The following is a 20,383-nucleotide window of genomic DNA, read 5'->3' on the forward strand; positions in this document are numbered from 1 at the left end:
ATCCATCCATCTGTCTGTCCATTCATTCATTCATTCATTCATTCATTCATTCATCCATAAAAAAATAAATAAATGTATCTATTAATTGATGGTTAGTAACGGCGCCCTCTGGAGGTTTGCGGCTAAAGGGTGTTGACCTTTGACCTTATCCATATAAATCTGATAATCAGCCAATCAGAGCAGGGAATCCTCTCCCTCAGGTCGTCGTGCAGCTTCTCCACCAGCTGGGTTGTGTGTGTTTTATCAGTCGGATAGAGTTTTTGTTCCTGGAGGCTCAGATCAGATTACAGATTACAGCAGCTCTAATCTCACCTCACTGTAATCTGAAGATAAACAGCAGACAAAAGATGAGGAAGAGCAAACATCACCTGCTCACACTCACACCTGTCAAAACACGGCAAACGAGTCCAATGACTGCTACTGTACACACACACACACACACGCTGCGTTCATGTTGTAACCTGATGCTCCACACTTGCAGCCTCTGCTGATCCCTGTCAGCAGAAAAGAGGAAAAAAACAAGAGATTATCTCATCTCTCTGTCTCCCCATCTCTCTCTCTCTCTCTCTCTCACTCTGTTTCTCTCTCTCCATCTCTCTCTCTCTCTGTATTTTTGGTTTTTCTCAGATCTTTGGATCGTCACTGAGATGCTTCCAGTTTTCTTCAGTTGAGCTCAAATTAATGAGCAAACTTTTATTCAACAAAAATGATTTGAAGTTTGGATTCCTCAACCCGATTCCTACAATAAATAAACAGATTATTTGCTTAATTAAAAGAGTTCATGCTTGATTTATTGTTGAGTCATTTTGGGTATTTTGGGTAATTTTAGTTTAAAATGACGTGTATGTTTTGTCCCGGTCTAAAGGATTGTGTTTTCCTCGCTGCAGGTCAGCCAGGAAGTCAGAACACCCTGAAATCCATCATGAAGAAGAAAGATGGCCGCCCCGACGCCAGCGGCACCAAGAAGAACCTGCAGTTTGTTGGTGTCAACGGAGGGTGAGCGAAACGTTCAGCTGTTTCTTTTTGATAGAGTTGGAGAGTAACTAGTTACATTGAATCAGCTACCTTTACTGGAGTAACTTTCTAGAAAAAAATTACCTTTAGGAGTATTTTTATTCATCTTTACTTTAGTAATTATGGAGTATTTCTACTCTTACTTTTTTCTTGAGGAATTTCTTGGACGGATACTTTGTCCTTTTACTTGAGTGAAAACATGTTGGAGTGCTGCAGGTTTCAGAAATCTGCCCACCTCTGCGTTTTGATCCTCTTTTGTCTTAAACTCACATCCAGGTGATAAAATCTGGTCCTTTTTCGCCCCCTTGTGGTCCAGATATGAAACTACATCAAGCGACGAGTCCAGCTCTGAGGACAGCAGCTCTTCTGGGTCGGAGGAAGAGGAGGGGGACGAAGAGAAGGAGGAAGAGTACCAGGAGGTGGGAGGAAGGAGAATCGGGGAGGAGTTCCAGAACGAGGGAGCCGAGGATGAGGATAAGAAGGATGAAGAGGAAGGTTCAGAGAACGAGAAGAGAGAGCGGTCAGTCACTGAAAATATCACTTTTTTATGATGGGAGACGATTGATCAAAACAGTTTGATCAATTATTTCTGATCACATACACAAACTAATGACTTTTCCTGTTTGTTAATTTAATTGAAACTAAAAAGTCTCAAAGTCTGTAAATTGATCAACCAACAGGAAACCTGATCCACTCTGGGGATAATTTTGTCATTAAATTTTCTGTTGGATTTTTGGTTAAATATTTTCTGTGTTTTCGTCCTTAGTCCTGGTGCATCTCCACCCGTTTTCAACTTGCTCTCTTTCATTAACTTGCTTACTTTAATTTCTGCTGAAGATTTATTGACTTCAGTGACGTTGGATTGTGATTATAGATTCCTAAAGTCAAGCAGCTGATGAAGTTAGCATTAAAACCTGATTGCGCCCTCAGACGTCAACAGAGAAAACTGCTCAGTTTTTCTGATTAACGAAGCCAAACTAATATGTTGCTGAAATAATCTGCCTTCAGGTTTTGATCTGCCATAATTCAGAAAGTAGGATGTAAACACATAAACCATGTAGGTGTTTATGAACCGTTTTCTTGTGTTTTGCAGGTATGAGCTGAGTGAGAAGATGCTGGCAGCGTGCGACGTTCTCAAAACTCACCTCAGCGACTCGAAGGCAGTGAGCAGCAAAGATCTGGTGAGAAACTTTCAGTTCTACCATCAGTTTTTATCAGGTTTTCAATTATTTATCCACAAGAATAAAGTGAAATGTTATGTTAAAAACTTGATTAAGTTCCACAGCACATCTGCATGTTAAGTTTGTCAAAGTCAAGCTAGCATAACTAGCATAACTGACCTACTTTCCTCTCCTTCCTTATCTTTATTTCATTAAAACTTTTTCTCAACCTTGTTGTCGTAGAGTTGACAATTAGCAGTAAAGCTCTGTGTCCCTTTTTCTTTTATGCATCATGCGTACATTTAGCACGTTATATTGATAACGGCTAAAACCTATGCTAGTCATCAGCTAGCAGCTTTTTGCCCTCCAGCAGGGACATGGGGGCGGGTTCTGGTGTGCACAATGCCTCACTGCAACAGGTCCATAGATTGACCTGTAAGCTTGAGCTGGAACCGGGTCAGTAACCCGTCCTCCTCCACAGAGAGCCAGCCTCAACACGGTGCAGCACGAGTGGTTCCGCGCGTCCAGCCAGAAGGCGGCGCTGGCGCCGATGGTGGAGGACTACCTGCGCACCTTCGAGGCCGTTTCCATGGACGTGCTGCGCCACGTCGTCAACATGGCCGACGGCAACGGCAACACGGCGCTGCACTACAGCGTTTCTCATTCCAACTTCCAGGTGGTGAAGAAGCTGCTGGACGCAGGTGAGAGCTGAAACGTTTCGGATCCACAGATCTTCTTAGCAGACGTAAGATTTTATAAACACCTTGAGTCTATAAAGACATTAAGAAACGATCATTAGCTACGTTTCCATCACAAATGTGTGTAAAATGTTGTCAATATTCCACGAATGCTGATGGAACACAATTTCCAAATTGTGATGTTTCCATTAAATAAGAAACACAATTGAAATAAGTTTATTCACGTGATAAATCTTCTTCTTCTTCGTGGTTTCTGCCAGTAGCAACATCCAGTTGCTGATCATGGGACTCGTGTGATGCGAAGAAAGAGTTTCCATTGCTGATAAAAAAAAATTTTTCCTGGCAGCAGAACCTTTTATTGAAAAACAATTATTTATTTATTTATGAAGGAAGTAAATACATTTTTAAAAAAAGCAGAACTTGTAGAAATTATGTTTATTGGAGCATTGACTGCAGCTTGTGCACAGAAGTCAGAACCAGGAGGTGGGATTGTGATGTGATGCTTCACTGGCTTAATTTCATAATTATCATAATTTTCAGCCTTTGTTTACTTCCTGATTTATGGCTTCTGGTTTCTGCTGGTGCAGAATTAATACGCATGTTTCACATCAATAATGTAAAAGTTGGATAAAATGTGACATGACTGTTCAGACTCTGTGTGTGTGTGTGTGTGTGTGTGTGTGTGTGTGTGTGTGTGTGTGCGTTTCAGACGTGTGCAACGTGAACCAGCAGAACAAGGCCGGCTACACTCCCATCATGCTCGCCGCTCTGGCTGCCGTGGAAACGGCGAAGGACATGTCCATCGTGGAGGAGCTCTTCAGCAAGGGGGACGTGAACGCCCGCGCCAGTCAGGTGGGTCACTGGAGGTCACGACCTTTGAGAAATCAGGATCCACCCCCACCCTACACTCCTTATTCAGATTAAACAAAGTTGGTGTCAAACGTTTGTGCAGCACAAACATTTGGGTGTGCTGTTATAATTAAGATAAGAAAAGTTTCCAGAGGTCACCTGAGGTGACCTTTTTAAAGTTTGCTCTGGTTTGTGTAGCTAAATCTCCGTAGCCCAGATGTCTGATACAGAATTAGTTTGATTTTGTAAATATTGGAGGGTTGGTTGACCTTTGATGACCTCTAGAAACATTTATTAAAGACACAGCAGCAGGTGGGGTTTAAAACTCCGTTTGTCGTCCTGCAGGCCGGTCAGACGGGGCTGATGCTCGCTGTCAGTCACGGCAGGATGGACATGGTCCGGGCGCTGCTGGCCCACGGAGCCGACGTCAACATCCAGGACGACGAGGGCTCCACGGCGCTGATGTGCGCCAGCGAACACGGCCACGTCGAGATCGTCAAACTGCTGCTGGGCCAGGCCGGCTGCAACGCCACGCTCAGCGACAGCGTGAGTTAAACTCCACCCACAGCCTAAAGCCTGCAGAGAATTAAACACACTAAAGTCCTGACCCGGAACCTTCGCATTGTGTTTCTGGTACACCTGTAAATCTGATGCACCAGTGACATGGGCTAACAGTGATGGACGATAAAGCTGCTTCTCTTGGATCACTGGGGTTAATTTCTGCTTCTAAAAGCGATCTGATTGGGCGCTGAAAAACAATATTGTTGTGTTGAAGTTGTGCTACAAGCAGTTAGCATATTTTCAAAGTTATTCAAGCCTAAAATAGCATCTGAATGCTAAACATGTAGTAGCAGCAGAGGCGCTAACGCTAACATCAACGTCCAGAGTCCAGATCTGTTCAAAGAAGTTCAACACCAGAAAGCTGAATGTTTATAAAATCATTCACCATCAATCTGAAGATTAAATAACAGATTAAAAACAATAACTATTTCCATTATTGAGCTCATATGTTTGTTTATTCAATAATTTAGAAGGAAAAATGGTTTTGAATTAAAATGTTGCTTATTTTGTTGATTAAAATGTGATTAATTACAGACCCTAGCTCAATTAGCAGATTATTTCACTTATAACATGAGAAAACAATCTGCCAGTGGAACCAGCACTTTTTCATTAGTTAAGAAATTACTGAATTAAAACAAAAACCTATAACTTGTTGAAAATTTAGTTGGTTTTATCTCATTTCAAGTGAACTAATATATTTACACTAGAAACTAGACAAAAATACTTGGTAAGATTTTGTGTTTTTACAGTGTAGAAACATCCACAGCTGAAAATGTTGCTAAATTGTTTAGGCTTGAATCTGAATGTTTAAGACAGTGTTTCCCACCCCTGGTGCTCAAGGCTCACTGACCTGCATGCTTTAGATGTTCCCCTGCTTCACACACACGATTTCACTTGTTGGCTGATTAACAGGGTTTTGCTGAATTGCAGTCATCTGAATGGGGAACATCTAAACCATGCAGGTCAGTGTGCCTTGAGCACCAGGGGTGGGAAACACTGGTTTAAGATATGACGATACCCCCATTTTCCTTCACAGTACAGAATGTCTCCGACGTCGTCAGACTGATGAGCGTTTTTATTTTAGTGTTTCTAATATAAACATGTACGTCTCTGCGTTCCTCCCTGTAGGATGGGAGTAACGCTCTGTCCATCGCCCTGGAAGCCGGACACAAAGACATCGCCGTGCTGCTTTACGCCCACGTCAACTTCTCCAAAGCCCAGTCGCCTGTGAGTTTCCGTTTCCATGGTTACAGGACGGCCTGTCGCCAACTCGCTGACCCGTTCGTGTCTTTCAGGGAACGCCTCGACTCGGCAGGAAAACTTCGCCCAGCCCGACGCGGAGGGGACTGTTCGACTGACCCCTGACCCCAACCAACGCTGCGCTGCTATTGGTTCTCACAGAACGACCCCTCCTCCCTTAATCCCGACAACCAATGAGATTCCTGGATTTTTTTTGTTTTTCTATTTATCTACGTATTTTCTTTCCACCTCGATGAGCCCAAAGTGCCCTTTAAATATGAATGTAACCTTCAGATTGTGCCTGAAATGTTTTCTTCTCTCAGCTCAGATAATCATTTAAATCCACGTTTTCATATTCGAGTGGAAATATTCCCGTCATCCCAGCCTCAAACAAACCCGTAAAAAACCAACTGTACTTCTACAACTGCAGTATTTTGAATACTTCCTCATACTCCTCAACAATCCATGAAGTTATATATTTATCAGAGTATAGTTTTTAATGCAGATCTGTATTTCATTGTACATACGGTGGTCATAGAGTCTAGTTGTTCACCAGTTTGTCTCGTCTGTAATATAAACGTTGTTCGTTAAGGTGCCGACTTTCATCTTCACGTGAGAATTGAAGTGCCTGAAACGTTGCCTTTAACCATGATTATTGATTAAAGAGTTAAAATCTGCATGTTTGGTTTGAATTATTGTATTATAAACTCTGAACATACAGTGTTCATATTATTTCATAATCTTTATATTTTTCTCTTGTAAAAAGTCTGATTGGGGCTGAAATACCAACACTGCACCAGTAGATGGCGATAATGGATAAAAACTTAAAGATCCTGAAGCATTTCTGGCCTAAATATTTCCCATTTCCTCTCCGTCTTTAATTATTTCATAATTTTTGATGGACAGTAAACAGAACAAGACGCATCAGGAGGAAAAAATGAACTGCTTCAGTGTTTCAGGGAGAAAAACTCAAGTCATTTTTTAAAGTTCTTTATTACCAAAGATTTACAAGATAAACTTTCATCTAAAACTGACTGGAATTGAAATCTGTTTAAAAATATGTTTAGGTAATTAGTTTGATGTATGAAGTTAAATAATTATGAGAATTATTTTAAAGGTTAACCTAAGTGCTGCATAATAAATCAATAGAAATATAAATTACGGTAAAAACGTGATCAACAGATAAAACATCTATTGATAATTATTGTTATATAATATCAATCATCTTATGTAATTGATATTTTCTTTAGTTTCCCTACATGATTCAGCCTAAAACGGTTAAATTAACTTATTACTTTTGGTATCAGGTGTTACAAATCATTCCAGCTCAAAGAAAAGAAAAACAAAGAAATCATTACGAAACCAAATTATGACACTTCTGCCCTCAATGGGCGTATTTCAGACATTTTGGAGAACAGCTACCCTTTAAAACTAGCTTAAGAAAATCACTTTGTGCAGAAATATTTTTACTAAATAAATCCTACAGATGTAGGTCTGAATCTCAACAGGTGGAGCTTTCTTTGTTTAAATATATTTTTCTGTTATGATTAAATCTTTTCTCTTGTTTTTCGGATTTATTTGAAGGAAGTTTTGGCCGTTTGACTGTTTGGACGTCAGAAATCCCACAGATGAATGAGAAAAGTTCACAGAGCTGGAGCTCTTCTGAATCGTGGGCTTCCTGAGTCAAAGAGGAGACAAACACATTGTGAGAATCATTTTAATTTAAAGTTTGACAGTAGCTTTAAAAAAGTTCCTGAAAATTAAAACAAACCTGAGTCTCCAACTGACTGGTTTTGTTTGAACTAAGCTGTGCAGAGGAAGGAGGCTGCTGCACGATGCAGCTCCAGACCTGCAGAGGGCGCCTCTGGGTTTCGGTCCGGGTCGGGAAACCAGGCAGGAATCGCGGGTTCTGTGACGGGACGGCTGGGACTGGAAACTCTGACTTTCTGCTCTGTTCAGACACAAACATGGACGAAATTCAGTCTGGAAAACTTTCAGGTTTTCATCCCAAAAAGAGGAAACATTTTTATTAAGAACGAGGATCAGTCCTGACTGCGCAAATCAGTTTTTCAGGAGAAATTTGTGAAGTTTAGCTGCTCTGCAGAAAATCCTCATTCATCTAAAGTGAATTTTGATCTGTAATTTTTAAAAATGTTTTACATATTGGTTGAAACTGCTACCATGTCGTGACAGTTATGAGGCAGATAATCTGAGTTCCTCTGCTTTCTCTCAGTGCTAACTAGGAACAACCAATCAGAGCCTAGAGGCGGGTCTCAGCGCTGTCAATCACCCTCCATGTGAATGCCAAAGCTAATTAGCATAGTAGCCATTGACGGCAGATAAACAGTTTTTCTGGTAAGTTGTTTTTCTGCTGTTAGCACATCTAGCAATGAGTACAGGAGGATGACTGACAGTGCTAAGCCCCGCCTCCTGGCCCTGATTGGTTGGTTTTGGTGCATTCCTTAAGATGGTACTACTAGCTCTGGGTGGATGTGGAGATCAACCTTTTCACAGATTATCTGCCTTGTATTAAACTGTAAAAACATGGTGACTGTTTAAACAAATATGTAAAAATAATAATAATAATTTTAAAAAAAACATCTTTTATAAAAGTTTCACACTGCAGCTTTAAATAACATCAGCCTGTCAGTTGCAGAGATCAAACTTGGAGTTTGAACCTGCTGTGTGTAGCTGCAGGTTAAAGTGTGCAGTAAAGCTGTTACCGTGGTGATGCCTGCGATGCGCTCAGCCTCTCTGCAGAGGAACAGCTTCCTGTTTGTCTGTCCAGAACCTCCTGCAGGTTCTGCAGCAGCTGCCTCCACTGGGGGGCGCTGTCCCCCTCATGCTGCTCTGCTGGAGCCTGCTGATGGAAACAAAACTATTCATACTCCTGCCAGGTTTAGATCATTTCTTCTTATTATTCTCTTTATTCTCTTTATTTTGTTTTTTCTGTCAACAGGTGAACAGAGATGGACCATAACTGAGTTGGATCCAGGTCTTTGTACGGTACCAGGAGTTCTGGTTGGTTCTGTAAATCCTGACTCTGGTACCTTCAGGGCCTGTCGGAGAGCCTTGGCTGCCTCCTGCATGATGCTCTTCATCCTGCTCCTCCTCCTCCTCTCCTCCGCCAGCTTCACCTGCAGCTGATTCCTCTCCGATCGGCTCCGGCTCCACTCTGCAGACAGAGCGGCCCGGTCCAGTCTGAAAACAGAACCGAGCTCTTCCATTACAGCTTTTAGTGCTGCCGCCCAACAGCACCACTTATTTGCATTCAATAAATTAGAAAATTATTGTAAAGTTATTTCAGTAACTCCCAACTCTCCGTGAATCATTACACTGCAAAAACACAAAATCTAGTTCACTGTCAGATTATGTAACTTATAACAAGACATTTTTCCTTCTTATAAGACAATTAATCTGCTGGTGGAGCTAGAACTTTTTCTTCATTTTAACCTCTTATACCCTCAGGGGGTATAAATAAATTTAAACTTAACATTTTGGGCAAAACCTTTATGCGGAATAGTTTTTGAAAGATCAAAGCCTCTTTTAGCGGATAATAAAAAATAAAAAAAAATTTAAAGGCACGTGGAGCCTTTGTTTACAGAGCGAGCCGAGGTCCCGTGGCAGCTGGACCCACCGGTGGGTCCGTCGGGTTCTAGGGGTTAAGAAATTATTGACTGAAAACAAGCTCATATGTCTTTCTGAAAAGTTACATGAGTCAGTTTTGTTTCATTTCAGGTGTATTAAGATATTTGCATGAGAATCTAGACCAAAATACTTAGTAAGATTTTGTGTTTTTGCAGTGAAGTTACTTCAGTAAATGATGTTGTTGTTTCGAGACCATTTTTAAGTAATATAATGGTAATAATGGCATAATAACGCAAGAACAAATTATCAAAGATCAACAAACTTTAAATTCTGATTAACATTTAAGACTGAAACTGGAAGACATTTTAAACATCTAAAATAAATAAAAAACAACAGAAACAACAAATAATTACAGTTTTGTAAAGACTGTGTAAACAAACTTATCCTGCAATAAAAAGTTAGTTGAGACCAAAACACCAGACTGAAGACTCTCATCATCCAGTTTTTGGTAGATGGAAAGTAAAAAGAAAAATAACAAATCATATAAATGGAAATGATTGAGTTTACTTTCATTATCATGTGATTAATTGATGTATTGATTAACTGCGATAGGCCTTGTCACCAGTGTAGTGGATTCTGACCTGAGTGCCTCCATGTCAGCCAGGACTCCAGCCTGCTCCGCCTGAATCCGCTCCAGCTGCTGCTGCTTCTCCCTGTCGTCCTGCTGCAGCCGCTGCAGCTCTCCTGTGAGCTGCTGCACGTCCTGAAGGAGAGCAGAGCAGCACTGCTGAGGTCCGAACGGGCAGCCGGCACGCCGCTGCAGAAACCTCCCTCTCACCTTCTGATGCATGCAGCTGGCCCGCGCCGCGCGGCGCAGCGTTTCCTCCAGGATGTCCGTGTCGACGCTCAGCTGCTTCTTCCTCTCCCTCAGCGCCGCGTTTTCCCGCTGCAGGGAGCGGCTCAGCGCCGACAGCTGGCCCAGGAGGCTCTGCAGCTCCGAGTTCTCCTGCAGAACGGACCGGGTCGCCTCGGGGAGCTTCTGCTCCACCAGATGCTGGACCTGCGCCGACATGGCCGCCACTTCTCTCTCCAACTCCTCTTCTAATCTTTTCCCAGGTTAGAAGAGGAGTTGGAGGAAACAGTGAGACAGAAACGTTGAAAATGTTGGACGTTGTTGACATTTTGCTATAAAGGGAGTATTATGTGTTTTCCAGGCCAAGTATATTTTGAGTTTCTAACTCCAGAAATAAGACAAAATTAAATCACAGGTAACTTTTCAGCAAGATACAGAAGTTTGTTTTAAGTAAATAATTCCTTAATTTTGGGAGAGAAGTACCAGTTCCACTGGCAGATTATTTCACTAACAATCTAGGACTTTTTCATCAATATTAAGGAATTATTTACTTAAAACAAACTCCTAATTTTGGCAGAAAAGTTAGTTTTGTCTTATTCAGATGTACCAAGATATCTGCACTATAATACTTGATAAGATTTTGTGTTTTTGCAATGGTGTTAAATTGGGAAATATTACTTCCCAATTTAATTTGGCCTTGGTCTGTTAGTCCTGTAACAACATTTTCACCAGCGTTGCTTAGCACCAGCTCCTATAATGAGCTCCGCAGCTCCACCAGGTGTTTGCTAATTGCTGCTGGCTAGTCTGAAGGTTCACTCAGGCGTTTTGCACAGCTGAATTGTTGCCATAAAATAAAGAATAAAGGCAAAACTCTAAAAGCGGTTAGAAGTGTCCAGAAGTGGATGTTATGGAAGTCTTTTTTCGCCACTCTGGTTAAAAAAAAAAAAATACCAGAGCTGGAGCGGATCCACTTTACCAGAGTGGCGGAAACAGGCTTCCATAGGATGTGAATACTTTTGCAAAGCGCTGTAGTTTAGACTGATCAAGGGAGAAGAAACTACAGGATTTTATCTTTATAGGTGTTTTAGGAACGGCAGCATGTGATTCACTGCATCTTAACCTCCTCTTCTCCAGCTGCGCCTTCATCTCCAGGTTGCGGATCTCATCTTTGTGTTCTTCTTTCTGACGTTCGAGCTGCTTCTCCAGATTCTCCATGTTGCTCATCAACTCGTCGTTCTGCCTCTGAAACTCTTCCAGATCACAAAGTTTCTCCGCTGGCAGAAAAGGAAGAGAGAAAGTTAGTAAAGTTTTGGTTAGAGCTGCAAAAATCTGACATGAATATCTGTTTCGGTCCAAAAACATTCTAGATTAATTATTGGTGACAATGTGCCTGATCCATCTGGGCAGCTCTAGTCAGTCTTCTTCTATGCTTTATTTGTTTTATATTATATCTAGAATTCCTGATTTTACTTTCTGAACCATTTGAAAGAAGGCTTATTTTAGGTAATCAGCCTATTGTTTTTATGAGTTTCAGTGCGTTTATTATTTATTATTTGGCTGTTAAATGCCTCGTTGCTCTGACTGAACAAATTAAAGATGTTTTAAGATGTTTGACCAAACTTGTGACGCTATTTGTGTATTCAAGTGTGGTGTAGTGGTGCAGAGTTATCAAATAAATGTGTAATTCAGTATATTTATGTTTGTCTTTGAAAAAAAGAAAAGTTTTAAGTCCGTTCAGCTGTTTTTCTGTAGCGGATCGGTACCTGCTGACACTAACTCAGATATAAGAAGTGAATCGGTGCATCCCTAGTATTGGTTCACCTTTTTCATTTTACTGATTAGTTAGAATGTTTTATTACTACTTTTTTAGGTAACTGTATGGTTATGACTGTGTGTCACAGCAATTATACTCCCACAAATACAAATACTGCTCTTAAGAAACATTCCCATTTATGACACCAGTCACATAAAGAAGTTTAATTTGTATCACTAAACAGCAGACAGTAACTGCATTTAATCATATTTTCAGTTTTGTGGCCTCTTAATATCATTATTTGAAATTTTGTGTGACAACAATAAATCAAAATTCCTGTCATGAAAAGAAATTTATCGAGATAAACGATAAGTGATAAATGATAAATTCCGGTTTACTGAACTGCTGTTAAGTCTTTGGTTTTATGACTTATTTTATTCATCTATTTTTGTTTATGTTTGCTTTGATCAATTGATCTTGAATTGAAAAAATTCAAGATCAATTCAATGTTCAAGAAAAAATTCAATGTTTATGGAAAATAAAGAAGTTTGCAGCCGTTTCTTGTAGCATTAGTATCATTCTGTGCAAATGTTGAACCAAACCTCACGAAAAACTCAGATAAAAGCTGCTTTTCTTAAAAAAATGTATTTTTAAAAAACTGCTCATTTCTGCACAACATAAGCACTGACCTTCACAAAATGAAACTTCGCTACATTTTCCCAGATTAATCGGAACAGAACAGAACGTGACCCTGAATTATCTCGCGGACACGGAGGGGAAATCACCAGAGAGAGGACGGATTCTGCCAACACCACCATGGCGTTCTTGCAGATTCCCACAGGGAGTGAAAAGTCTCACCAAGTGCCGCGTTTTTTTCCTCCAGCTTATCGATTCGGGCCTGCAGCTCCCGCCTCAGCTGGCCGTGCTCCAGCTGCAGGGAACGCTTTTCCTGGACGGAGGTGTGACGCTCTCCTTCCAGCCGCTCACGCAGCTCGGCCAGCTCCCCCTCCTTCTCTGAAAGGGAGAGCTTCAGGTATGCTGTGATGTCCTTCTTGTCCACGCACTGGGAGATTAGGATGTTGTTCTGCTTCTGAAGTTCATCACATTTTATCTGAAACCTGAGAAAACACAATAAAACCCACTAAGAGACTGCTTTGTTTTAAAATGTTCCACTAATTGCCCATATTACAGAGTTTTCCTCCTTTTTTTTCACAGAAAGCTTTTGGAGGAGAAACCGGCCCACAGCATCACAAGCTCCGTTCACACTGCACACTGAAGTGACACAAAACCAATTTTTTTTGCTTTAATGTGACGACACAGATTGGATTTTTACAAATGCGACCCAGTCCACTTGGGATGTGTTGACAGTTTCATTTCATTTAAAGAATAGATTAAACTTTATTGATAACCAGTTGACAAGCTACTCCATCCACAGTTTTACCTAATAATACAAATATAGTCATAAGCAATGACATTTTGAAAAAATAAATAAATAAATAAAATAAAATAAAAAAAAAAATATATATATATATATATATATATATATATATATATATATATATATATATAAACAAGTAAAGAGAATAACAAGGTTTTTGAAAACAAGTAATCAGTAGAATAGTTCCTTTAATTTTTAACCTTTTGGTTACTTATCTGATTATAAAAATATGAGCAAATCTGACAGAGTAGCTGTTTTTCTAAAGTAATTTCTTGTTTTTTACAAAGATCAAATCACATCTACTTTAAATCAAATTTCAAAATCAAATAAAATTTTATTTGTACAGCACATTTCAGCAGCAAGGCATTTCAAAGTGCTTTACATCATAACAAACACAAAAACACAGAGTCATTCAACAATCAAAACATTGCATTAAGTCAAGAGCCAGGACGTCAGTGTTTCAGCTGTTTTACAGTTTTCTGGAAGTTTGTTCCAGATTTGTGGTGCATAGAAGCTGAATGCTGCTTCTCCTTGTTTAGTTCTGGTTCTGGATGCAGAGCAGAACCAGAACCAGAACCAGAACCTGAGAAGTCTAGACGGTTGGTACAACAACAGCAGATCTTTAATGTATTGTGGTGCTAAGCCATCCAGTGATTTATAAACTAACAGTAGTTTAAAGTCTATTCTTCGAGCTGCAGGGAGCCAGGGTAGTGTAGTGTACTTTACATGTTTTCTTGTCTTTCCCATTTTGAACAGAACCTAACACAAACAGTACTTTGTGTCACGTCATATTTATTGTCCAAGAGAAACAGGGAGTTTGAAGAATAAATTTTAAAGCCCTGGAATTATATTTCCTCAGAGACTGAAAATAATTGTAAAACTGCAGATTTTGTTACAAATATTATTCATTTTTTTCCCCATTTAATAAATTTACTTTGAAACAATATTTACAGAAATGAACGATTTTTTTCCCTTAAACCTCTTACAGATTTTTCTTTTCAGATTATGTTAAAATAATTATGCAAGCCACTAAACTTAATGATTGACTGAAGGTAAACTGAAGAGCTTTGAACTGATTTAGATATAAGACTCCAAATCATAGTGTAAAAGGTTGTTTGTATGTATAATAAGTCAACTGTCCTTCTAAATAAACTCAATTCAAACTAACATTGAAAGACACAGACGCATAAAAACGTCTGGACTTGTTGATAAAAGGAGATACAGCTTCACTTTCCAGTTTAAAATACAACCATGGACGTCGTTTTCTTGTCTTACCTCTCTAGCTTCTCGTTCAAATATCCGATTTGAATCAAATATAATCTCTTTTCTTTTTCGTCGAAACCAGCTGTAGCTGTGATATTTGCGGAGTTGAGTTTTTCCTTGTTTTCGCCGCTTTTTCTCTCCTTCTTTCTGGACATTGTGTCGGTTAAAGATTAGCTAACACCTTCCAACCCTGCTGAGCAACTAAACTCCACCGTTGCTAGGTGACGCTGCCTTCAGGGACCCCTGGTAAAGTTAGCTTCGTCCCAGATTTAGTTAGACACAATCGGCTAATTTATTGAAAATATATTATTTTAAAAAATATCTACTTTCCAAAAAAATCTTTTTGAGGCTATTTGTTATTACAAAAGGTGTTTTTTAAAACTATGGTTTTGTCTTTTCAACTCAGTCTTAGTTTTTCGTGACCAAGCTGTGTTCAGGAAACACCGTTAATTTCCAAATTAATATCCCAACTGTTCAGGACTGTCTGAAGGTAAAATTCTCTTTAGGGGGGTTTCCGTTTTCCTCTGAATATTTTGTCGAGATAATCCAGACTGCTGTGTGTTTTTCTCATTTTATTCTATCCTCTCTTCATCTCTCCCAACATGTTCTGTAGTATTTAGGTTAGTGCACTAAAGTTTGGTAAATTCTGAGCAATAAAAACAGCATTTACATAAATAGGATCAGAGTCTGGGCCAGTTGCTTGAAAATGTTAAGAGTATTTTGTTATTGATATATCTTCAATTACATCTCCTCCTTGGATTTAATTGTCATCCTCAGCTAATACTTACATGTAATGTGTATATCTGTTTTAGAACAAAGTAATTACTTCCAGTAATATTAACTGTTCACTGTATTTTAAATTGCCCTCCAAATGACACATCAGGCTCAGATAGAAAATAATATTAAAACAGTTTGTGTACAAACAAAATGTCTCACTTCAACATAAATTGTAAGTATGATTCTATGTCTCATTTAGTTTTAGTTAGAACATGTCTACATTTTACATAAAATCAAGAAAATCAAAGGCAACCCTGAATATTTTCTTCATAAGCCTGTCATAGAAAAAACAAGAGGCTTCCTCAAATTTACATAAGTGTGATATTGTAGGTAATTAAAATATGACAAAATATTAAACAAATAAAGTAAAAACAAGAATGCATGTGGAAATAAATAATAATAATAATAATAATAATAATAATAATAAAGAATAGAGTATATTCCATTCAGTTAATTTACTCAGTTTTCACTCAAGTAAAAGTAAAAAGTATGGTGCAGTAAAAAGTCATTTTTCCCCAAAAAAGTTATTTGAGTAAATGTTACTACCACCCTCTGCTCTTTTTACATAATGAATGTTTTGTTGTTGTTTACTATTAGAGTTATTTGTAAGCCATCCTCTTAAAAATTACAAGTTTCAACTTGTGTTGAAACTGTCTGAGCGTCAGTTTCTGAAATGAGTAATATAGAAAATAAAGAACATTTTCGGATTATTCTAGTTTTTTTATTATTATAATCATTATTCTTACTTGATAGCTCCTCTCCCAGTTTGTTCATGGGAGGGGCTGTGAGTTCAAATCCGGGCACCAGTATAAAACTGACCCAGTGAACGCCTGCAGAATCTAAACACTGTAACACTTTGACCATTCCAGTTAGCCGATTCAACGGAGCCAAATATGCCCGCCGTCATGAGCAGAATCCGGCCGATCAAGCCAGAGGAATCCAGACCGCAGTCACCCTCCAAAGCCCGCAAGTCGACCAGAACGCCAAAATGTTCCCGCTGCAGAAACCACGGCTTCTTCTCTGCCCTGAAGGGCCACAAGCGCTTCTGCAACTGGAGAGACTGCCAGTGTGCCAAATGCAACCTGATTGCCCAAAGACAGCGCGTCATGGCGGCGCAGGTAACCGTTACTTCTACCGTCAGCCGGCCGTTAACGACTCCCGAAATAGTCCCTCAGTTTTAACTCTTTAAATGTAATTATATTTATTTAAAATCACTTTATTACCACTTTTATTGTTTTTAATTGAAATAAAACGCGAACATTCCAGAGGAAATGTATGTTTTTACCGACATGTATTAGCATGATTTTAAACCAGGAAGCTAGCCTTTAATGGCCGCGATGCTACATTTTACTCACAAAAAAACTGGAAAGTAACAAAAACAAACCAGCTACTTTGTATATATATATATATATATATATATATATATATATATATATATATATTAATGAATTTAGCAGGCAACTTTCTAACATGTTTAAGTAACAATGATTAGTAATTTTTTGTTTGCTAATACGTTTTGGTATTTAATTGGTGTTTTAGAAACAATCAGTTTGTATGTCGGGGTGTTCAAGGTGCGGCCTGCGGACCATTGCGACGTCGTTGACTGATTTTGTGGTCAATGCAGAGACTTTTTTTAAAAAAAAATTTTATTAACATCTTAGAATGTTAAGATTATTAAAGTATTAATCTTTTAATAATTAATTTTTTGTAAATTGGACCATAAATATACACTGACTGTGCTCTTTAATTTCCATTTAATTTACTCACTAGCTGCTAAATATGGCAAATATTTTTTTAAAAGTGAGACCAAAATCTAGTCTTATTGCTGAGAGTAGACCAAAAAACAAAAATCAGTCGATCCACACAAAAAATGGCAAACTATAGGCGTTTCTTTTAATTGGAACAAACCTACAAAACACATCCCTGGTCCTCAAACAGGACTATTTTTATTACTAAAATATTCCTTGAAGAGTTTATACTTTCGTGCTTTTTCATTTTGATGATTTTGGCTCACGTGGAAAAAAGTTCAGATGCCACGGTTGTATGGCAACACAGATTATTTAATTTGAAAGAACTAAATATTTAAAGTAACAGTGATATATTGTAAAATAAACCATTTAAAAAGTTACAAGATCAAAGAGACTAAAATTTATAATCAAATGATCAAATCTGTATATATTGGATAACTTATATAAAAGTTTTATCACAGTCATTTTGTTACTGTGGCAATGCTTTTTTAAGTGTATCAGAGATGAGTTGTGCATATATTTTACACATATTACAAGATTATTACAAAGCAACATGTTGCAAACAGTCCATTCATAATTAACGACTGTAATAAATTTCTAATGACTTGTCTTAATCAGCTTTAAAATCAAAAATTACTCTTAAAGACAAATAAACATTCAGTTAATCTTAATGGCAATGATTGAATTATGGATAATTTCCCTTTTTTCATATGGAAATTTAAACCAAGAGCTCCATTCAGAAATAAACCACACACATTTTGATGGACGATAAATTGTCCCAGAAGTTTTTGCTATAAACAATGATGTTGTTTTGAGACCATTTTAAAGTAATGTAATGGATGAGGCATTCTCAAAAACCTATGAACTTAAACTCTAATGAATATTTAACACTGGAACTGGAGGACATTTTAAATATCCCAAATAAATAAACAAAACAACAAAAACAGTAAATAAAATGAGCTATTGGTCTCTGGAAACAAAATTGCCCATCCAAATAAAGAGCTGGTTGAGACAGAAGACTTTTATCACCCAGTTTTTGGTAGAAAGAGAAAACCAATAAGCCATGCAAATTGAAATGATTGAGTTTGTTTTAATTTATCGTGGGATTAATTGATTTATTGCTTATTGCAACACGTCTAACTATAGTGCTTACTTCTTATCACTGCAGATCTTTGCTACAGCAGTTTTTAAATCAAAAACAAACTGAAACACCAGGAATATTTAATTTCCCATTGAGATAAATAAAAAAAAATAATTAATTGTATTTCTAAAATTTCCTCTGAGTTTGTAGTCAATGTTTTCAATGGGAGAAATAATGCACCTTTCATTTTTCACGGTTATGTCCTGACTTATCTAAAGTGGTGAGCATTTAAAATAAGTGTTAGGAGAACTGATGTTACATTTGTTCTGAAATATAATTAGAAATGAAGGCATCATTTCTAACCAGACTGTTTCTAATCAATCTTTTCCCCATTCAGGTTGCTCTAAGGAGGCAGCAGGCCCAGGAGGAGGAGCTGGGCATCAGTGCCCCGGTCAATCTGTCCGGCCCTGATGTGATGGTGAAAAACGAAGCTGCTGCTGACTGCCTCTTCTCTGTGGAGGGCCGATCCAGTCCATCGACCAACTTTAGCCACTCGTCCCTCGCTGTGTCAGGTGAGCATCTGTGTTATCATTTACCGTTTCTGGATTATAATGTTTCTTTTCTTATACTAAAGAAACAAACGACGCTTATTCTGGTGAGAGAAGAAGTAAAGCCTGGTGGCCCGCCAGGCTTATAATACACTGGAGGAAATCTCCTCCAGTGTATTATAGGCCTTAAAAAAAATAAGGTTTTTAAAGGTCTATTCTAAAGATATGTGGAAATTTGTACATTACAACCTAACCCTCAGATTGAAAACCAACATTGTAAAAGTTGAATGGATTAAGTAATCCATTCAACTTGTCCTACCTTTCTGTCCTACCACCACATTTGTGGTGGTAGGACAGAAAAGGCTTGTTTTCTGCTAGCTTTTAATGGTTGCTATGGAGACGTGATAACCCTTATAATGTCACTCCCTAAAAATGAACTTCACTTTTTGTGGTGGCAAGATAAACTGAGCTCATTTTCCAGCCTGTATCTGATGGTGACCCGTCATATTTCAACCCCAGAGAAACAAACTATTCAGAAGTTCCTAGAGGTTTGGGTCCCATTAAAAATAAAAATATGTGCTGCATTTAAATTTATTTTAAAGGACTCATTAGGGGTGTCAATATCTGTGGCAGCACTGATTGAGTTCAAAAATATATTTCTAAAATTAAGGTTTCAATCTGGCATCATTTTGTCTTCCAGTTCAACTTTATATGTTGGAAAAGAAACATTGCAGGTAATGTGTTGAATTAAAAAAGAGGGGTGACAATACAGCTGGCACCCATTAATATTCATATTTTAATGTTTCAGACATAAGAAACTGGTGGGTTATATGTGTAAATCCAGTAGTGTAGTAATGTGAGTTTCACACTTGTTTTAATGGCATTACTGCACTAAAAGGAAATAATTTACATTCCCTTTCCTGAAACTGTTCTGCAGCACCATTTATGGTTGAAGTGAATTAATTATAGAATTGTAAATATTATCTCAGAGGGGGGAGAAATCACAGATTAAACAATCTTTTTATTGTTTCAAAATCCTCTGGAAAAGAAACGGGGAAAGTTGCTGACTCAGCTTATTATTAGAACAATAATAGCTGTGCCTCTCGCTTGTTCTGTATTGGCCATTTGACTAACTCCGTTAGAACAGAATCCACAGGTGACAAAAACAACTGGATACGATGAATGAGGGGAAGCAGAAGGAAAAGCTTTTTAACAATAACAACCTAATCGAGAACCAGTTCTTCTGAATTCAGTTAATGCAACTTAAAAGTAACTTACTTCATATTCATAGTTCCCCATTTCTGATCTAAGTTCACTGTATGGACTTTCAGCATGATGTCGAGCTTTTTAAGGATCTTTAATTGTTACTCATTTCCTCAGGCGGGTCCGATTGAAGTGATTTCTGGATTGAGAACAGGAGTGGCTGTAATCAGGCCTGGTTGTGATAAACCACATTTGATATTAAACCTTTTCCTACTAGAAAATGTTAAATGTATGTGCCAGGTCTGGACAACAAATCAATAACAATATTGATTGTGATAGATATGTGATGAATATCAATAGATAATATGTCTGATAGAATGTTCAATATTAAATATATAAAATATTCACTGAACTCTGATCCAGAACCGCACAGCATCCTGGGAGATGCAGGCTCAATCGGCGAGCTAAACAAGGTTGGTGGCATCAGCTAACCCACTAACTCTTTGGTTACCTAGAAATAACCTGTTGAGTAACTTGTGCAGCAGCAGTGTAAGGTCCCACCACCTTGTCTCATAACAGCTTAAAGCGGATCTTTCACTTTAAACACATG

The 20,383-nt window shown here is 38.4% G+C and overlaps 3 protein-coding genes across 9 annotated transcripts in view; 2 read left to right on the top strand and 1 right to left on the bottom strand.

The window, feature by feature from the left end:
- kank1a (KN motif and ankyrin repeat domains 1a) overlaps positions 1-6,198 on the top strand; it is a 50,096-nt gene extending 43,898 nt beyond the window's left edge. For all 3 annotated transcript variants that reach the window (XM_007547339.2, XM_016669121.1, XM_016669120.1), the window contains 8 exons: positions 888-996; positions 1,331-1,534; positions 2,108-2,195; positions 2,656-2,875; positions 3,582-3,724; positions 4,067-4,267; positions 5,411-5,509; positions 5,578-6,198. In XM_007547339.2, the coding sequence (XP_007547401.1) occupies positions 888-996; positions 1,331-1,534; positions 2,108-2,195; positions 2,656-2,875; positions 3,582-3,724; positions 4,067-4,267; positions 5,411-5,509; positions 5,578-5,640 (1,127 nt within the window). In that variant the 3' untranslated portion in view covers positions 5,641-6,198. The remainder of the gene's footprint in view (positions 1-887; positions 997-1,330; positions 1,535-2,107; positions 2,196-2,655; positions 2,876-3,581; positions 3,725-4,066; positions 4,268-5,410; positions 5,510-5,577) is intronic.
- On the bottom strand, positions 5,740-14,628 carry LOC103134973 (uncharacterized protein C9orf117 homolog). Of its 3 annotated transcripts, none has more exons than XM_007547500.2 (9): positions 14,429-14,628; positions 12,574-12,833; positions 11,083-11,236; positions 9,948-10,215; positions 9,751-9,872; positions 8,572-8,722; positions 8,245-8,381; positions 7,293-7,472; positions 5,740-7,199 (listed from the first exon to the last, which is right to left on the bottom strand). In XM_007547500.2, exons 1-9 carry the CDS (start codon positions 14,569-14,571, stop codon positions 7,046-7,048), a joined length of 1,569 nt encoding a protein of 522 aa, XP_007547562.1. In that variant the 5' UTR covers positions 14,572-14,628; the 3' UTR covers positions 5,740-7,045. The 3 variants fall into 3 exon arrangements, with proteins under 3 accessions (XP_007547562.1, XP_016524609.1, XP_016524608.1); XM_016669123.1 differs by having other exon boundaries at positions 5,740-7,202; positions 7,332-7,472; positions 8,245-8,384; XM_016669122.1 differs by having other exon boundaries at positions 8,245-8,384.
- Positions 14,629-16,018: 1,390 nt separating this feature from the next.
- The window catches only part of dmrt1 (doublesex and mab-3 related transcription factor 1), a 29,633-nt gene continuing 25,268 nt past the window's right edge, over positions 16,019-20,383 (top strand). Inside the window, exons 1-2 of one of the 3 annotated variants that reach the window (XM_016669124.1) lie at positions 16,019-16,311; positions 18,420-18,594. In XM_016669124.1, coding sequence (XP_016524610.1) covers positions 16,087-16,311; positions 18,420-18,594 — 400 coding nt within the window. In that variant the 5' untranslated portion in view covers positions 16,019-16,086. The remainder of the gene's footprint in view (positions 16,312-18,419; positions 18,595-20,383) is intronic. The other 2 variants (XM_007547341.2, XM_007547340.2) reach the window with 2 other exon arrangements.

Source organism: Poecilia formosa, unplaced genomic scaffold (genome assembly GCF_000485575.1).
Source record: "Poecilia formosa unplaced genomic scaffold, Poecilia_formosa-5.1.2 Scaffold20, whole genome shotgun sequence".
Taxonomy (NCBI): Eukaryota; Metazoa; Chordata; class Actinopteri; order Cyprinodontiformes; family Poeciliidae; genus Poecilia; species Poecilia formosa.